The 19,987-nt window shown below is 39.2% G+C and overlaps 2 protein-coding genes across 7 annotated transcripts in view; one reads left to right on the top strand and one right to left on the bottom strand.

Annotated features, from left to right (window-relative positions):
* JAK1 (Janus kinase 1) overlaps positions 1-3,613 on the top strand; it is a 245,296-nt gene extending 241,683 nt beyond the window's left edge. For 2 of the 3 annotated variants that reach the window (XM_030812953.1, XM_030812952.1), the window contains exons 23-25: positions 614-731; positions 1,317-1,427; positions 2,180-3,613. In XM_030812953.1, the coding sequence (XP_030668813.1) occupies positions 614-731; positions 1,317-1,427; positions 2,180-2,275 (325 nt within the window). In that variant the 3' untranslated portion in view covers positions 2,276-3,613. The remainder of the gene's footprint in view (positions 1-613; positions 732-1,316; positions 1,428-2,179) is intronic. The other variant, XM_030812954.1, reaches the window with a different exon arrangement.
* Positions 3,610-19,987, bottom strand: part of RAVER2 (ribonucleoprotein, PTB binding 2) — a 97,763-nt gene continuing 81,385 nt past the window's right edge. For 2 of the 4 annotated variants that reach the window (XM_030812955.1, XM_030812957.1), the window contains exon 12: positions 3,610-5,947. In XM_030812955.1, the coding sequence (XP_030668815.1) occupies positions 5,801-5,947 (147 nt within the window). In that variant the 3' untranslated portion in view covers positions 3,610-5,800. The remainder of the gene's footprint in view (positions 5,948-19,987) is intronic. The other 2 variants (XM_030812956.1, XM_030812958.1) reach the window with 1 other exon arrangement.

The following is a 19,987-nucleotide window of genomic DNA, read 5'->3' as shown; positions in this document are numbered from 1 at the left end:
AACAAGATTGGAGCCAGGGAGTCTGAAGCCAGGGAGTCTGATTTGGCTGCTTCAACAGCTCAGGCCAGAGCTAGTGACAGCATGAACGAGGACAGTGACTGGGATAGTGACAGGATTTGAGAGAAGTGAGTAGGTTCAAGGAGTATATAAGGAGATTGGGTGCGGTGGAATGCCTTCGTTTTTGGCTTGGGCAAGTGGGTGTCATTCAGCAAAATAGGTAACGCTGGAAGAGGACTGGCAGCAACACCACATTGTGCAGTGAGGCCACTGCTGTCTCATTTAGAGCCTGCAGGCAAATCAGACCTGGGGTTCATCATTACATGGCCACCTCCTCCCGTACCGAGAGCACGTTCTCAGTGAAATGAAGAGCACAGACTTGCCGTGTTATTTTAGGGCAGATATGTGCTACCGAGAGCCTGTAAAGGATACCGTACTATAGGTCCGATGTGCACCACAGCAGCATATACGTGATACGTGTAAAACATATAATACACACTCAGATGCTCTATTAAATTATAAGAAAAACTGAAGAGGTGATTTTTCAGTTATCCTGTAATGTCGGTTGGAGTGTGTCTCCCAGGAAATGAAGTTTTGTGTTCTGCTTCCTTTCAAGGTATGCTCCAGAATGTTTAATGCAATCTAAATTTTATATTGCCTCTGACGTCTGGTCTTTTGGAGTCACTCTGCATGAGCTGCTGACTTACTGTGATTCAGATTCTAGTCCCATGGCTGTAAGTCCTACTTTTCTCTTCATTTGAATCCAGTACCCATTTAAAATGTGTCCATCCCTCTGCTTGGTTAACTTTTGTTTTTAAATGGAATCCAATCAATGTATTATAATGGAAAGTGTCACTTTCCCACTTAACTTGGTTTGCTACTTGACAGTTATTTGTGAATCTCTCAAGTCTTGCTTTCACGAGCCTGGAGTTCTATAGGATGACCTTGACTCTCAAGGATCTTATCTGTGTAGAGATGAAGGGCAGTTTTATGGGAAAATGAGCAAGTTAAGTGGGGTAGCACTGGGTAGGGACCAGCCTTGTCTGTGCCTCCTTCATTCCTAAATCAGATCATTTTCTTGGGAACAGACTCCTTGACCAGCACAAGCACAAGGAGTGGTTGGTAGAGTCTAAGACATTGGTTAGAGACAGATCATTGAAAGCTAATAAGGATCTTGGATTTTTATTTAAAGTTACTAAGGAGAAAAGCCTTTTTATTGCTACTTAAATTTCCAGTTGATTATAGAAATTTCACTTTAATCTGTTTGCCATTTATGTAAATACTTGCAAAGTTAAACGTTTTGTTTGGTTTTTATATAGTTGTTCCTGAAAATGATAGGCCCAACCCATGGCCAGATGACAGTCACAAGACTTGTGAATACATTAAAAGAAGGAAAACGCCTGCCATGCCCACCTAACTGTCCAGATGAGGTATCTATGGGCCACGTCACAGTAATAACACTCCATTTCTATTATGTTTTCGCAGCTTGAGTTATCCAGCAATGGGTGGAGGGGAGAGCCAGGAAATGATGCAGTGAAGTCCTTGTAAAATAGTTTTCTGAAGCTGAATTTCACATAAGATAACTGAGAAATCGCCTTTGGAGCTAGATGATAGCCACCAGTTAGGTTCAGAGCAAGGATTCCCTCCAAAAGCCAGCCCCTCTTTATCCACTTGCTTGCCCCAGAGGGACAGGTTTTGGTGTAGCCTTAGTGTGACAAATACATATAATAGCATTTTTTGTGTGTAAGTAAGTTTATCCCACTTATTAGTAGCATTTATAATATGTATTCAGTTTTCTAAGTGAATTGAGCCTTTAACACTAAACTCTTGAGACTGTGTAAGACACACTGAACAGTATGAGTCAGAGAGTGAGGCAGCCAAGTCTGGAAAGTTCAAGTCTGAACTGAGATTCTGCTTCACCCTCTAACTGGTTTACAGGAATGACCTGGATTTTATTGCAGCCAGTCAACCCTTGAGCTTCTCAAATGTTAAAATACTATTTATGAACTAGAGTTGTATCCCATTTTCTGTGTTTTAAACTATTCAAATACTCTTGTTTTTCTGGTCTTTAAGGAAAAGTCATTTACATTTCCAAAATTATTTTCTTACTCTTGGTGTTTCTGTTATTTTTTAAAGTTCCCAAATCTAACATTTTACTGTTGTTATTTCTTTCTTTTTACAGGTTTATCAACTTATGAGGAAATGCTGGGAATTCCAACCATCCAGTCGGACAACCTTTCAGAACCTTATTGAAGGATTTGAAGCACTTTTAAAATAAGAGGCATGAATAACATTTAAATTCCACAGATTATCAAGTCCTCCTCCTGCAACAAATGCCCAAGCCATTTTTTAAAAATTTCTAATGAAAGAAGTTTGTGTTCTGTCCAAAAAGTCACTGAACTCATACTTGAGTACATATACATGTATAAGGCACACTGTAGTGCTTAATATGTGTAAGGACTTCCTCTTTAAAGTTGGTACCAGTAACTTAGTGACACATAATGACAACCAAAATATTTGAAAGCACTTAAGCACTCCTCCTTGTGGAAAGAATATACCACCATTTCATCTGGCTAGTTCACCATCACAACTGCATACCAAAAGGGGATTTTTGAAAACAAGAGGAGTTGACCAAAATAATGCCTGAAGATGACTGCTTTTCCCTGCTGCCAGCTGATCTGAAATGTTTTGCTGGCACATTAATCATAGATAAAGATTGATGGACTTAGCCCTCAAATTTCAATATCTATATAGTACTAGACCATGCATTCTTGAAATATTAGATACCAGGTAGTATATATTGTTTCTGTACAAAAATGACTGTATTCTCTCACCAGTAGGACTTAAACTTTGTTTCTCCAGTGGCTTAGCTCCTGCTCCTTTGGGTGACCACTAGCACCCATTTTTGAGAAAACTGGTTCTACACGGGGGGATAGCTGTGGAATAGATAATTTGCTGCATGTTAATTCTTGAGAACTAAGCCTGTGCCAGTGCTTTCCTAAGCAGTATACCTTTAATCAGAACTCATTCCCAGAGCCTGGATGCTATTACACATGCTTTTAAGAAACGTCAATGTATATCCTTTTATAATTCTACCACTTTGGGGCAAGCTATTCCAGCATTGGTTTTGAATGCTGTATGCAACCAGTCTGAATACCACATACGCTGCACTGTTCTTAGGGTGTTTCCATACTTACCACCGATCTGCAAGGGTTGATCCCTGTTTTTACCATCACCCTATGGTGCAACACTTGAAAGACGCGGCTAGAGGCACTATGGACTTCAGGATCCACTAGACAGTTTTCAGTTTGTTTGGAGGTAGCTGGGTAATCAAAAATGTTTAGTCACTGATTCAATGTGAACAATTAATTAATTAAGGTCTTCACGACCAAGAGTCTGAAAATCTTTTTGTTATGCTGTTTAGTATTCATTTGATATTGTTACTTTTCACCTGTTGAGCCCAAATTCAGGATTGGTTCAGTGGCAGCAGTGAAGTTGCCATTTAAATTTGTTCATAGCCTACACCATCACTAAGGTCTCTGTGTCAAACCTGTGGCCACTCTATATGCACTTTGTTTACTCTTTATACAAATAAATATACTAAAGAAAGACTTTACATGCATGTGCCTTTTAATATTAAGATTTCATTTTCAAAGCATTTCAAACAATTTGCTTACATAGAAAAATAATAACAAACAGTATAGTTGTTTTCGGGGGAGGAAGGGGAGGGTTATGGTCCTTACTACTAACAAACAACAAACTCTTGATTTGCACTTCACTGTTGTGCCCAGTGATGATAACGGGGCACAGGCCAGTATGGATGGCATGTCCACTGTGCTGCAGTCCAGACAGACACCTTTGTTTTAGTTCCTTCAACCTCCTCCTGCTTTGACTTTTTGAAGCTCTGATGCAAAATTCACCATCATCTTTCCTTTCTTCTGTTTGCACTATAGTGGAGGTGTGACTAAGCACTGAAGAGGCTGAATGCAACAGGAAAATGAGAAAAAGAGAAGTGCAGGGGGTGAAAAACCCATTAGTCATCTGCATCACTGAATGATGCCTAATTTTTATCAGTTATTTATAGGTAGTATACTTAGAAATTACCTTAAACTTTCTAGTTGTCATTTTCCAACAGAAGCTAGTATATGCAATAAATTAGACCAAGTGAAATTCTTTACAAAGCATACAACATATGTACCAATTCTAGACATCATAATTAATTAAAACAGGATATCCACATCATAGTTAAAAATAACAAGTCCCCAAAGTGACGAGATATTTAAAGATCTGATTTCAAAAAGCCCCGGATCGAGATCCCAAATTCCCTATCAATTAATTACAGTCTTATAACAATAAACAAACTTAGAAATTTCTGGCTGGCAAAAGGTTTCTCATGCATTTAATACCAAGGTCTTCAAGAAATGGTGATGTCAAAAGTCATATTCTATAAAGATGATAAAACTTTTCACAAGTAAATTAGGTTAAACAACTGATTTTTCACCCTAACACACTATCAAAAAGAGTGAGAGAGAAAGCAGAGAGTGAGGTATAGCTTATTAGCTCAAAATGGTTATAAATACTGTGACTCCTTAAGACTCCATCAGAAAGTGCAGTATTGACTGCTTTACTATATTGTGGAAATAGGGCATTTAGTGATCAAAATAGGCCCCATTCTAATCATTAGATCATTACTAGTCTATGCTATGAAATGAGCACAGAAACCCATGTTCCTTTCCACTTACAAGTCTGTCTCAAAGGCTAAAGGTCTGTCTTTAGGTTAATTGAAAGGGATAGTTGCTATTAGATCAGGGATCGGCAAACTCTCTATAAACAGCCAGATAGTTGAAATTTTAGGCCATATGGTCTTTGCAGGCCATACAGTCTCTGTTGAAGCTAATCGGTTCTGCCCTTGTAGCATAAGAGTGCCATAGACAACACGTAAATGAATGAGCATGGCAACGTCCCAATAAAATTTTATTTATAGACACTGAAATCTGAATTTCATATAAATTTCATAAGTTTTCTTCTTTTTTCCTCCAGCCATTTAAAAATGTAAACATTAGTCTTAGCTTGCAGGCACCACAAAAGTGGGTGGTAGACCAAATGTGGACCCAGGGTGTAGTTTGCCAAACCCTTTATTAGATCACCAAAGCTACTTTTCTTAAAATACCTTCTATTTTTCACAGAAGGTATAAATGGTAAACATCTTAAAGCATCGGTAGTAGTGGATACCTTGGACATCACTCTCTCTTACCGGGTTTAATTTTGCATGGCTGGTGTGGGCGTAATTGAGTGTGCATGTAGAGCATCTTTATAATATTACCATCAGCACATTTGGTACTTGCACCCTTGTAGTTCTAGGAAAAGTCCTAAAAATCTATAAATGCAATTACTTCTAGGGAAAGTAAATTGAAATGCACATTGGCTTATAAGAAACTCATTCTTCTAAGGCTCAGGAAACAACACTGTTTCCCATTTATTGCTTCAAACTTTTATATATGGTGTCAAAATTATTCCCAGTCCTAAAACAAGGAATATTGGAACATTGTTAGTTTCTCCAATGGACTGTAAGTTAGCACACTGATTAAGATGCATCTGACTCTAGTGGAAAATGTCCTCAACTGATGTCTCTTCTTATTGCTATTTTTTATTTGGCATTTCTGCCTGCTGCACAACACAGTTCCTTCTGGGAAATTATAAACCCGTATTTAAAGGATATGGCTAGTTTGAATGAAGTTAAGGCAGCGATGAACAGCAGAGATACTGCAGAGAACCTTAGGGGGTTATTAGGAGAGAGCTTAACTCAGTACACTCGCTTCTTTTTTAAGTAAGTTTCCATGTAATATGCTCCTGTGCCCTGAGAATGCTGGTCAACACATTCCACTGAACCACCTTCTGGGGCAGAGATGAGATATGATGAGCCTCGCTTTTCATTTCTTAAAGATGACACCTATGAGAAAATAAAATTGCAGCTAGTTTTAAAATCTAAAGTTGGCTTATTCATTAAAGATATTTATAAGAAAGGCATTCTACTTTGAGTTGGTAAATACAGAACAGGATAAATACCCAAACTATCAAAAAATACACAAACCCCTTTGTTAAATAAGACTTTTAAATTTCTGTATCAACATCACCTTTGGAACTTCTGCAAGACACAAACCAGTCTCACCACCTTCACTCCCAACCCCAACATTTTGGGAAAAGAAAAAATTAGAGTACTGCATGCAGCTGCTTCAGCTAGTTAAACCCACGGAATCAGAATATCGACACCGAAAGTCAGTGTTCCTCTGAAGGAGGAGTGGCTAAGACATCAAGCTGCATATTGAATTAGATGTTAAGTGTGCCTGGTGACAAGAGGAGTGGTGAGAGAATAAATCAGCAGGTGTAGAAACTGACAAATGACATCAAGGAAAACAACATGATACATTCTAGAGAGCAATGGGAAGCTCAGAGCTTTGGTCTCCACAATAATCGCCTGGCGAGCATATTAAAATGCAGGTTTTCAGGCACCATCCCAGAGATTCTGACCTGAAAATGGGCCAAATGTCCTCACAAGTGGTCACAGTGATCAGCACAGTAAATCAGATGGTGTAGCACTGCTCAGCTTAATGCCTCTTAGTTTTAGCTTTGACAAAAGTAAGTGCGGCAAGCTTATCAAAGCAGAATTATGTGACTTAATATGCAAGAACTTAGAAATGACTCATGAGTAAAGCTTCCAGCAACACACAGGAGCCTTCTCACATTGCAATTAAAACTGCAATTGTTTTTGAACCAACAACGATCACAATTTTTAAAAGTGGAGCCAGCCTCAGAGGGAACAGATGATAGGTCTCTTTCAACTCTTTGCTAAAGTAGTTCTCAGTGGTCCATGTTAGGAAGAGGGATGACAAGCCTGAAAGAACGCTGCGTCCTCTGGTATCTCATTTCAATGTGGCTTACTGTGGGGACAGACCAATACAAAGCGTCTTCACACAAGCCCAGTGTAAAGGAATGTTTCACAGAGTGAAGCTGATGGGCAAAGAATCTGGCTTGAATTTCCGTCTCGACGTTTTTTTCCTGGTAGTAAAGTATGTCTGGGGTTTGTGCTGGAATATGTTGGAAGGGAAGCAGGTGAGAGGGTAGATGAAAGGAGACCGGCCGTAAGTTGACAGTTGTTGAAGCTGAGTTGATGGTGACAAGGGGTTCAGCCCTAGAGAAGGGCTGCTGCACCAAACAGCTTGCTCACCTCTTAGATGGAGCCTCTGCCCCAAAAACCCTTCCTCCCAGTCTCCAGCCTCTTCATTATTCTCTCCAGCTGCCTTCTTCATTAGGGCCCCTTCACTGGTAGGTGATCTTTCTGAACGTTGGACCCCAGCCACTAATACCGTCAGACCTTACTTCAGGTATAAAGAACTCTTTTTAGCAGCTTTCCTCCTCTTATAAGTCATCAGTCCATTCTACAAATGAGATTTTCCAAAGACCGGGGGAGGGAAGCAGATGGCTCACTCTGGGATCTGGGATGCTCCTGCTCTTCTCACCCACCTTCCCCAATTCTTCTTGCCATGTAGTTATCTATTCTTTCGTGTCTTGGCATGCAGCAAAGCAACAGCCTGCGTTTCTGTCTTTCTATACCATCTTCACTTTCAGAAGCCCGATAGGAAATTTATTACATTCTTTTATTCAAAGGGCTTCCCAATGGTGCTACACCATTCACAGTGAGAACCAACTGAGACCTATGAAATCAACAAAAAACTTCACTGAGCAGCACAGGAAAATATTAGAACAGGAAATAAAAGTGGGTGTCACTCATCTTACAATAAAGACAAGGCCTGCAAACATTACGTTGAGTAAAATAAGACATTCAAAAAGAGACAGATATGGTATGATTACACTAATGTGAGATATAAAAGTTAGTCCCAGTTATAAAAACAGAAAGTCAAATGATGTTCTCTTCAGGAGCTGAGGAGAGAGGGGGAAAAGTGCAGTTTATTAATTATCAGATTTTACTCTTGTAAAATGAAAATCTAGAGATTTGTTGCAAAATAATGTAAATATACTGAACATTACTAAACTGTACACTTAAATATTTAATAGTAATTTTATGTTTTCATCACAATTAAAAATTTAAACCTTAAAAAAAAAAGATAATGGGTTTCACTGTAGCCCATGTGATACTGGGAGAAAGGCAATCCTTCTGATACGCCCTATCAAAGATATCTAACTTCTAGTCTAAGGACTGGTGAATGGGGAATGATGATTTAAAATTTTGAAAGAAAGCTCAGTGATCTGGGAGAAATAAATTCCTACATAAGAACCACAACCACAACAACAACAAAACACAAAAGAGGGAAAAATAATATAAATTCCTACATAAGAACCACCACCACCACAACAACAAAACACCAAAGAGGGAAAGAACATAAAGTTAGCAAATGTTTTTCCTTCTATTTTGTATTTGTAGGATCTAGACATCCATTGCTTCATAAGTGGTCTATTGCAGGCACTTGGCTTGTGTGCTATGAGGTGTACCTGGATGAATGAAACTTGGACTACGCCCTCCCATAGCTCATATCCTAGGAGGGGAAGGAAGAGGAATGCAAAACATAATTCTAAAAGGGGACTGTCACTTTGACAAAAGAGAAATAGAAGTGAAGTGCTAAAGCTTTTTCCAGACAAGGAAAATGGGGGAGGGGGTTTGAAAGGTACAGGCACTGGTTTCATGGATAAGATAGCATCTGAGTTAGGATTTGGAGATGAGGTCAGATATGGACATAAAGAGATAGGTGGTGACCCTTCCAGGGTCAAAGGCAGATGGCAAAAAAGCCAGGCCTGTGATGGTAGCAGCTGGCAGGCAGAAGAGGGCAGTGGCAAATGAGGTTGAAAAATGAAGCTGGCCTCAGTCATGGAGGGCTGGAACACCAGGCTAAGGACTATAAACAGGACCATACCCTTGATCTTGGAATATGGCAAGATTAATAAGCAGCTCTGTAAAAAGTATGGCAATGAAGGAGACAGGCATTATTAGGTCTCACCAGGAGGCCATTGAACTTGTCCCTATTAGATACATGCACGTGAGCAAACACACACAGATTATGTGATTTAAGACTTGATTTAAAATGTAGCATGAAACTTACAGATGAGACAGAACAAAGTGGTATACTTAGAAAATCTGAAAACAATTTTGATGAGCACTTATGCTTTGAATACCAAACAAAAGGAAGACCGTTAGAGAAGCTATAATATTCTAGTTTTACATGTCTAATATTCAGGTGGAAATCAAACACAATAGTCATTTTAGGGGACTTCATCTTTAGCAGGGTCATTTTTAGGGTTGGCTGAAACCACTCTATGAATAGTTTGCATCCAGTGGTTCCATTCTGTACTTTGGAACCACAATCCAAGTCTAATACTTCCTTATCAGAATGGGCATAACTTCAGTGGAGGCCCCTCACCCTCGTGTCCCCGGGCAATCCTACTATATCCCCACCCTACCCTGCCCACTGATCTCCACTCCCCTAAGTGACTATTTCAAGCCTTCTCTTTTCTCGAAGCTCCAACAACACACCCTCATCTTCACTCTCAGCTGATGCTTTGCTTTCTATTTCTCCAAGAAAACAAAATCGAAAGAGAAATCTTAAGATGCACAGTGACTGACCCCTGGTCTCTTTACTTGCCCTTACTTCCTTGGTGATCTCATCCAATTTCATGCAATTCACAATTATAGCGATTTACAGGAATGTGATGGTTCTCAAATATGTACCTCTGCCCTTAACTCTCCCCTTACCTCCAGACTTGTATAATGAACACCAGTAGGGGAACATCTTCACTTAGGGATCTTATGTCTAAAACGTACCCATAAAACTTGCTCCACCCACACAGTCTTACCTATCTCAATCAATAACAAATTCATTTTTCTAGGCCAAAACTCTCGGGTACTTGGCTCCTCTCTTACCCTCGTATACCCCATTGACTCCACCTTCCAAAAATGTCTCCAGTCCAGCCACTTATCACTGCCTCTGCTGCTTCCAGGCTTGTCCAAGTCAGCATTTTTACTTGGATTGTACCACAGCAGCTCCCTAACTCACCCTGCTATGTTCTACATTCATTATTTGACACAGCAGCTAGACATGTTAAACTATAAATACAGTCAATTATCCCTCTACTCAAAGCATCCCAGTGGCTTTCTATCTTAGAGTAAAAGCCAAAGTCCTTACAAAGGCCTAAAAGTTCCTAAATTGTCTGTGCCCTCTGCCTCCCCCACCCCACTGTTACATCATCTCCTATTCTCCACTTTGCTTCCTCCTCTTCTGCCCTAAAGGTTGCTTGCTGTTCCTTTAACAGACCAAGCATGTTTCTGCCTCAGTACCTTTGCACTTGCTGTTCCCTGTCCCTGGAATGTACTTTACATAGATATTCATGTGGCACACTCCCTAAAGTTCTGGTCTTTGCCCAAGAATCAGTTTTACTATGAACCCTTCCTTGACCACGTATTTAAACTCCAAGACTTCCCAGACACTCTTTAGCCTCCACCTGATTTTCTCTGCAGCGATCACTATTTCTTTTACTAATTTTCCCCCTAAATGTAAGTTCCATTCTTATAAGAATTTTGATGTTTTGTTCATTGCCATATCCCTAGTGCCCAGAACAGCCCTGTCATATAGTAGACATTCAGTATATACTGGTTGAATGAGTAAATGACTACCTTTCAAAAAATATTTTCTAAGCATCCATTCCCAGTTCCTTCAGTAAATAGTCATGGGCCATGGTTTCTGACACTCTGACATGGAAAAACTGGACACCGTAATCTACCAGAGCCTACCAAAGCAAAGATTAATGTGCTTCTCGCTTTGGGCACCTGCCCTCTCGTTAGAATTTCAAATTAGTTGGCTCTTTTAACTGTTGCTCACCAATCCCAATCTTTCGCACACATCTACTATGAAACCCATTCTCTATGCAGTCGCTATTTTGTTCTTGGGTTTTAAAAAATTAATTTTCTTTTATTAAAGCAAATCTTTTTATTTTCATGTAAATGTAGACTTTCTTTTATCCCATTGATTTCCAAGTGAATGTAGAAACAATGTCACAATATCATTTGTTGACTGCCAGTTTAATACTTACAATGTGTCTTAAGCTCAATTTTTAAGCTCATGTCAATAACTGAACTGGTGGCTAGTTTTCAAAGCTATAGTAAGAATTGGGGAAAGGGGAATCTTGACTATCCCTCAGAAGATTCCTTTGGGATATGTTAATGTCAACAGTGAATTCCATTAGGCTCAACTGCTATCAGTCCAATTAAAGATATTATTGTTGTTCTTCTGAAAAGAATATAAGCATCTAGCAGGTAGCCCTTTAAATACAAAATTAAATTTGTTTTCAGAAAATTCTGCCTCAAGGACTCCTCAGTCTCACCCTTACCTTCAGCCCCACTTCACCTTTTCTAAGTCTTGTCTCTTCAGTGGAGTCAGGTATATGGAGAACCAAAATTGGATTGCACTAGTTCTCCTGAGATCTGAATCAAGCCCCTAATGTCCCTTTCTTATAGCTTCAAGTCCAGCTTTTAGATTTCAGACCTACAGAAACATGAATTAATTTTATTATCATTTCTGCATTAAACATTTTTTAAATTTTATTTAAAAATATAACTTTCTCCCATTGTTAAAAATGTTTCAAAATCAATATGTTTCATTCTGTGACATTAATGATATAACTAATAAGATGTCTCTGTCTCATATATACATAACAAATGTTTCCAATGTTCATATTCATATTTTGCCTCTCAGCTACTTGTCTTTCTTCATATGAGTAATGGTTAAGTCCTAACTTTGGATTTAATGATTCATCCCCAAAAAGGTATTGCACAGCACTAATTTTTTTTTTTTGGAGACAGGGTCTCGCTCTGTTGCCCAGGCTGGAGTGCAATGGCGGGATCTCTGCCTCCCGGGCTCAAGCGATTCCCCTGCCTCAGCCTCTTGAGTATCTGGGATTACAAGCGTGCACCACCACACCCGGCTAATATTTTGTATTTTCTGTAGAGACGGGGTTTTGCCCTGTTGGCCAAGCTGGTCTCGAACTCCTGACCTCAGGTGATCCACCCACCTCGGCCTCCCAAAGTGCTAGGATTATAAGCATGAGCCACCACGCCCAGCCAAAATACATTTCAATAGCTTGCTTTCCTTAATTCCAGTTTTTAACCAAAATCACTTTTTAAGAGTACTTTCCAAGTTATTGTCTAGGGTTAATATACAGATAACCTGTGCTCCCATAATTGTTGTTTAAAGTAGGCTTATGTTTTAAAACATATTTTGTATGGTGGGTGTTTGTCACAAGATTCGGATCTATCACGGTCCATACAAAAATCCACACAGCATTCATTACATAATATAATGTACTTTTTGGCAAGTCTGTCTGCATTATTTGACCACTGGGTGGCAGCATTAGGCTCCGTATGAAAGGACCAAGCATTCATTTTCCAGGTCTTTTGTTCATTTTTCTTTCCTCTTCCCCTCATCACATCATCTCATCATATATTCTGTGGTTGATTCCCTGGAACAGGCAGTCAGCCTCCTGGCAGGGGAGATCTCTGGAATCAGGGCAACACAAGAACACACTGTGCAAGCAGATAGCACTGCTGTGCTGCATGCTGGACAACTACCACGTATGACAAGTGTCAAATGAAAAACAAAAATCAGGCTGGGCGCGGTGGCACACACCTATAATCCTAGCACTTTGGGAGACCAAGGCAGGCAGATCACTTGAGGTCAGGAGTTCAAGACCAGCCTGGTCAATGTGGTGAAACGCTGTCTCTACTAAATATACAAAAATTAGATGGGCATGGTGGTGGGCACCTGTAATCCCAGCTACTAGGGATGCTGAGGCAGGAGAATCACTTGAACCCAGGAGGTGGAAGTTGCAGTGAGCCGAGATTGCGTCACTGCCCTCCAGCCTGGGTGACAGAGCAAGACTCTGTCTCAAAACAAAACAAAACAAAAAATCACAACTTACACAGTCACATCAAACAGCTGAAAAACCTCTTACATTTTTCTTTACATTACTGAGACTAATGACTATGTCAAACTGGAAAGGTGCTTAAGATACATTTTTACCTATTTTAATTAAAGGGGGAAGAATTGACTGATTATAATTAGATGTTAGATTTAGGTGTTTAATAGACATTTAATAAATTGGCTCAAAAACTTCTCTTTTAAGGTAGGCTTCTCCCAACCATTTGACATAGATGGACCTCAGAATCTGAAATTTCAGACTCAATTTGTACATTCATATTGACAGGATTACATAGCTGACTATAATGCTATTATTACTGCTAGAGTGTATACTACAAATTTTTAAATAATTTATTTCTGATTTAAGTTTTCTCAATCACAGTTCAAATATTCAAGACGTGCAGTTTTTGAGAAAATTCATAACTACAGCTCAATGGCAATTCTAGTTAATTATTACAACTAACTAGAGAAATGGAAGGGGTAGTCCATTTAAAACTGATTTCTAATTAGACCTAGATCTTGAAAAATTGATCTGATCCGTTTGCTCATAACTAACTACTTTTAGGATCTCTAAAACACTAAATGAAAATGCTATTCTCTGTTTAGTACAGTTGAAGCTTATTTTTTAAAGAGTCCAAAATTTGTTGATTCACAAGGTTCACCAACTTGTGAACAACTATCACCACAACTGAATTCTAGAGTATTTTTATCACTCTCCCCTCCCTCCAAAAATCCTGTTACTCATACTCCCCAACTCCTCCTTCCTCCAGCCCGCAATAACCACTATCTACTTACATTCTCTATGGATTTGCCTATTCTGGATATTTCATATAAATGGAATATCATATGTGAACTTTTTGTCTGGCTTATTTCATTTAGCATAATGTTCACGAGGTTCACCAATGTTGTAGCATGGATCAGTACTCCATTCCTTTCTATGGGTGAATAATATTCCATCACATGAATATTACCACATTTTGTTTATTCATTCATCGCTGGATGGACATTTGGGTTGTTTTCCTTTTTGGCTATTATGAATAATGCTGCTGTGCCAATGCATGTACACATTTGTGGACAGACACAAGTTTTCAATTCTCTTGGATATACCTAGGAGTCAAATCCTGGGGCCATCTGGTAATTCTATGCTTAACATCTGATGAACTGCCACACTCTTCCAAAGCAGCTGCACCCTTTTACATCCCACCAACCCCCAGCTCTGTATGAGGATTCCCACTTCTCCACATCCTTGCCTACATTATTATGGTTCATTTTTCTTCATTCTCTTTTCTTTCAGTTTCTCAGACTGGATAATTTCAATTGACCTACATTCCAAGTTTGTTGATTCTTCTGCCTGCACAAATCTGCTGCTGTACTGTAGTAAATTTTTCATTTGTTATCATACTTTTCAAATCCAGAATTTCTATTTGATTTTTAAAAATAATTTCTCTCTCTTTATTGATATTCTCTATGTGATGAGATGTTGTTCTCATACTTTTTGTTTGTTTGTTTTTGAGACGGAGTCTCGCTCTGTCACCCAGGCTGGAGTGCAGTGGCGCAATCTTGGCTCACTGCAAGCTCCGCCTACTGGGTTCACGCCATTCTCCTGCCTCAGCCTCCCGAGTAGCTGGGACTACAGGGGCCCGCCACCACACCTGGCTAATTTTTTGTATTTTTTTAGTAGAGACGGGGTTTCACCATGTTAGCCAGGATGGTCTCGATCTCCTGACCTCGTGATCTGCCTGCCTCGGCCTCCCAAAGTGCTGGGATTACAGGCGTGAGCCACTGTGCCTGGCCTCTCATACTTTTTAAAAGTTCCTGAGACATGGCTCCCTTTAATTCTTTGAAAATATTTTAAATCTTTGTCTAGTAAGTGTTTGCACTTCCTTATGGACAATTTCTATTAATTACTTTTCCCTTTGTGTACGGGCCATACTTTGTCATAAAATCTTTGTGTGTTCCTGTGTCCAGGATGGTATTGCCTAGGTTGTCTTCCAGGGTTTTTATAATTTTGTGTTTTACATTTGAGTCTTTAATCCATCTTGAGTTGATTTTTGTATATGGTGTAAGGAAGAGGTCTGGCTTTAATCTTCTGCATATGGCTAGCCAGTTATCCCCGCACCTTTGATTGAATAGGGAGTCTTTACCCTATTGCTTTTGTCAACTTTGTCAAAGACCAGATGGTTGCAGATGTCCAGCCTTATTTCTGGGCTCTCTATTCTGTTCCATTGGTCTATGTGCCTGTTCCAACAGAGTTTCAACAAGGTGTGAATATATATTTTTACTGCTTCTATTCAACATTTTACTGGCGGTTTTAGTGCAATATGGTTCCTTGGACACAGGAACGGGCAAAGATTTCATGACAAGACACCAGAAGCAATTTCAGGAAGAGCAAAAATTGACAAGTGGAGTCTAATTAAGAGCCTCTGCAAGCAAAAGAAACTAGCAGCAGAGTAAATGGACAATCTACAGAATGGGAGAAAATTTTTGCAAACTATGCATCTGACAAAGGGCTAATATTCAGCACTTATAAGGAACTTAAATTTACAAGAAAAAAACAAACAACCCCATTAAAAAGTGGGCAAAGGACATGAACAGACACTTCTCAAAAGAAGACATACTATGTGGCTAACAAGTATATGAAAAAAAGCTCAATATCACTGAATATTAGAGAAATGCAAATCAAAACCACAATGAGATAGCATCTCACACCAATCAGAATTGGCCATAATTAAAATGTCAAAAAATAGCAGATGCTGGTGAGGTTGTGGAGAAAAGGGAACATTAATACATTGTTGGTGAGAGTGTAAATTAGTTCAACCATTGTGGCAAGTAGTGTAGCAATACCTCAAAGAGCTAAAAACAGAATTACCATTAGACCTAGCAATCCCATTACTGGGTATATACCCAGAGGAATATAAATTATTCTATCATAAACACACATGCACACAAATGTTCAATGCAGCACTATCCACAATAGCAAGGACATAGAATCAACCTAAATGCCCATCAATGACAGACTGGATATGTGGTACATATACACTATGGAACACTATGCAGCCATAAAAAAGAACGAGATCATGTCTTTTGTGGGAACATGGATAGAGCTGGAAGCTTTTATCCTTAGGAAACTAATGCAGGAACAGAAAACCAAATACCGTGTGTTCTCACTCGTAAGTGGGAGCTAAATGACAAGAACTTACCAACACAAAGAATGAAACAACAGACTCTGCTGTCTACGTGAGGGTGGAGGGTGGGAGGAGGGAGAGCAGCAGAAAAGATAACTATTGGGTACTGCACTTAATACCTGGGTGATGAAATAATATGCACAAAAAAACCCTGTGACATGTGTTTACCTATGTAATAAACCTTCACGTGTACCCTCAAACCTAAAATTAAAAATTTTTAAATATTAAAAAAGAAAATCTGTTATAAATGGAGCACACAGTCTATTTTCATTTGATATAATTATTACTACTGTTCAATTTAGGTTTACCACTCAGATATTTGTTTTTTATTAGACCTAGTTGCTTTTGTCTTTCCTGGCATATTTTGGCTTAATCAAATGTTTTCAAAATTTCATTGTAATTAAACTGTTCGTGTTTTAGCTATATCTCTTTGTATAATTTAATGGTTGCTGTATGGATTACAATATGCGTTCCACAACTTATCACAGCCTACTTAGAGTTACTTTTGATGTACTTCATGTAAAATATAATAACCCCAAAACCATAATTTCATTTACCTTATTGTCCTTTACACTATTGCTATCAAATATACTATATCAATACACATTATAAACCCTATATGTTACAATTTTTGCTTTTAAATAAATTAAGAGAAAACATATAGTCTTTTTAGTCACCTGCATGTTTACTGTTGCCTTAACACAGTGGTTCTCAATGGTGTGTGTGTTGGTGGGGGCAACCTAGGGGTTAGAGGACAAGGATGTTGCCAAATCTCCTACAATCACAGAATAGCCCTTCCCACTTAAGAGAGAATTATCCAGCCCCACATGTTAATAGTACCAAGATTGAGAAACCTGTCTTAAGACAATGTGCATTGTTTTTATCTGGTTGCTCTCAAGATTATCTCTTTACAACTATAGTTTTCAGCATACTCATTATAATGCGCCTAGGTAAAAATTTCCTTTTATTTATCCTGCTTTGCAGGAGGGCCTCCGAGCCTGTTAGATCTGTATGTTTTTGAAGCAAATTTGGAAAATGTTTGACCATTATTTTTTCAAACAATGTGTGCCCCCATTATCTTTCTCTTCTTCTCCCAGGACTCCATTTACATGCATTTTAGACTGCTTGATATTTTCCCTCAGGTCCCTGAGGATATGTTCATTGGGCTTTTAAAAATCTCTTTTCTTTGTGTTCTTCAGATTGAATTGTCTTCATGTTAACCGAACCTTTTTATTTCTGGCCTCTCCAATCTTCTGCTATGCCCATCTAGTGTATTTATTTCAGATACTATAGTTTTCAGTTCCAAAATTGTTATTTTTTAGTTTATATCTCTTGGCAGAGATTCCATACCTGTTCATTATTACTTTATTTTCTAAGTTGCTAAACATATTTATAATAGCTGTTTTATGGTTATTGTCTACAAGACCAACATCTGGGTCACCTTGGGGTTGTTTCTACTTTTTCTCTTAATTGTGGGTCACATTTTCTTGCTTCTTCAACTATCTAGTAATTTTGTTCTACTGGACATACTGATTACTATAATACATTGTAGAGGCTACAGATTCTATTATCTTCCTTTGATGAGTGTTGATTTTTGTTCTAGAAGGAGTTAACTTTGCTGAACTCAAATTCCAAACTTTGTCTCCTCTGTGCCGGAGAGGAGTTGAATCTCTTCTCAGTTCTTTCAGCCTTTCAGCTGTTTTCTACCAGGTCCCTTGGAGTTTTCCTCACACAAACACAGTTTAGGGGCCAGCCAACTGTATTTGGGTTAAGTTTACACATAGATTTTGAGACTCCTTCCTATGCAACCCCCTCTTTTCCATGATTTCCCCCCTTCACTTAACAGCCTTGCTAACAGTTCTGAACTCTGTCCTCTGACTCCTCAAGCTAGTGAGACTGCAGCTTTCTCCATCTAGGGAGTGGCATTAGGCAAAAAGCTACAGAAACACAAATATCATACAGTGATGTTTTCCTGTTTCAAGGAATAATTCTCCTGTTTCTGCCTGCTTTTGGTCATTCATTCTCTAGTGCTTTCAAGTAGTTGGTTTTCATTCATATTTAGTCCAGTTTTGTTTTGTTTTGTTTTTCTTTTGAGACAGAGTCTCGCTCTGTCGCCCAGGCTGGAGTGCAGTGGCGCAATCTCGGCTCACTGCAACCTCCGCCTCCCGGGTTCACGCCATTCTCCTGCCTCAGCCTCCCAAGTAGCTGGGACTACAGGTGCCCACCACCACGCCCAGCTAATTTTTTGTATTTTTAGTGGAGATGGGGTTTCACCGTGTTAGCCAAGATGGTCTCGATCTCCTGACCTCGTGATCTGCTCATCTTGGCTTCCCAAAGTGCTGGGATTACAGGCGTGAGCCACCACGCCCAGCCTAGTCCAGTTTTAATAATGGTTATCTGTAGGGAGATAGTATGATACAAGCAACATCATCAATATTGGAAATGCCAATTAGGTTTTTAAATCTGATCGTTTTACTGGAGATAAAGATTATTTTGTCTCTCTATGCCTTGACATATTCATCTCTCCTAATCCATAAGCAGAGCAGCCTACATAGTTTCTCTGAGATATTACTTCCATGCCTGAAGAAACTTCTCAATGGTATAAATAATGTGGCCTTTGGAATCAAGAAATCACTTACCAACTGTATGAACTTGGAGAGATTATTTATCCCTTTGTGCTTCTCCATTTGTATTATGAAGGTGGTCATTTAAATCTCACAGGGTTTTTTTTTAATTATAGTTTAAGTTCTAGGGTACATGTGCACAACGTGCAGGTTTGTTACATAGGTATACATGTGCCATGCTGGTGTGCTGCACCCATTATCTCATCATTTACATTAGGTATATCTCCTAATGCTATCCCTTCCCCTCCCCCCATCCCACAACAGGCCCCAGTGTGTGATGTTCCCCTTCCTGTGTCCAAGTGTTCTCATTGTTCAATTCCCACCTATGAGTCAGAACATGGGGTGTTTGGTTTTCTGTCCTTGCAATAGTTTGCTCAGAATGATGGTTTCCAGCTTCATCCATGTTCCTATAAAGGACATGAACTCATCCTTTTTTATGGCTGCATAGTATTTCATGGTGTATATGTGCCACATTTTCTTAATCCAGTCCATCATTGATGGACGTTTGGGTTGGTTCCAAGTCTTTGCTATTGTGAATAGTGCCACAATCAACATAAGTGTGCATGTGTCTTTATAGCAGCATGATTTATAATCCTTCGGGTATATACCCAGTAATGGGATGGCTGGGTCAAATGGTATTTCTAGTTCTAGATCCTTGAGGAATCGCCACACTGTCTTCCACAATGGTTGAACTAGTTTACAGTCCCACCAACAGAGTAAAAGTGTTCCTATTTCTCCACATCCTCTCCAGCACCTGTTGTTTCCTGACTTTTTAATGATGGCCATTCTAACTGGTGTGAGATGGTATCTCACTGTGGTTTTGATTTGCATTTCTCTGATGGCCAGTGATGATGAGCATTTTTTCATGTGTCTGTTGGCTACAGAAATGTCTTCTTTTGAGAAGTGTCTGTTCATATCCTTTGCCCACTTTCTGATGGGGTTGTTTGTTTTCTGCTTGTAAATTTGTTTGTGTTCTTTGTAGATTCTGGATATTAGCCCTTTGTCAGATGAGTAGATTGCAAAAATTTTCTCCCTTCTGTAGGCTGCCTGTTCACTCTGATGGTAGTTTCTTTTGCTGTGCAGAAGCTCTTTAGTTTAATTAGATCCCATTTGTCAATTTTGGCTTTTGTTGCCATTGGTTTTGGTGTTTTAGTCATGAAGTCCTTGCCCATGCCTATGTCCTGAATGGTATTGCCTAGGT

The sequence above is a fragment of the Nomascus leucogenys genome, chromosome 5 (genome assembly GCF_006542625.1).
Source record: "Nomascus leucogenys isolate Asia chromosome 5, Asia_NLE_v1, whole genome shotgun sequence".
Taxonomy (NCBI): Eukaryota; Metazoa; Chordata; class Mammalia; order Primates; family Hylobatidae; genus Nomascus; species Nomascus leucogenys.
Note: the sequence above shows the minus strand (reverse complement) of the source record. Positions and strands in the feature narration are given on the sequence as shown.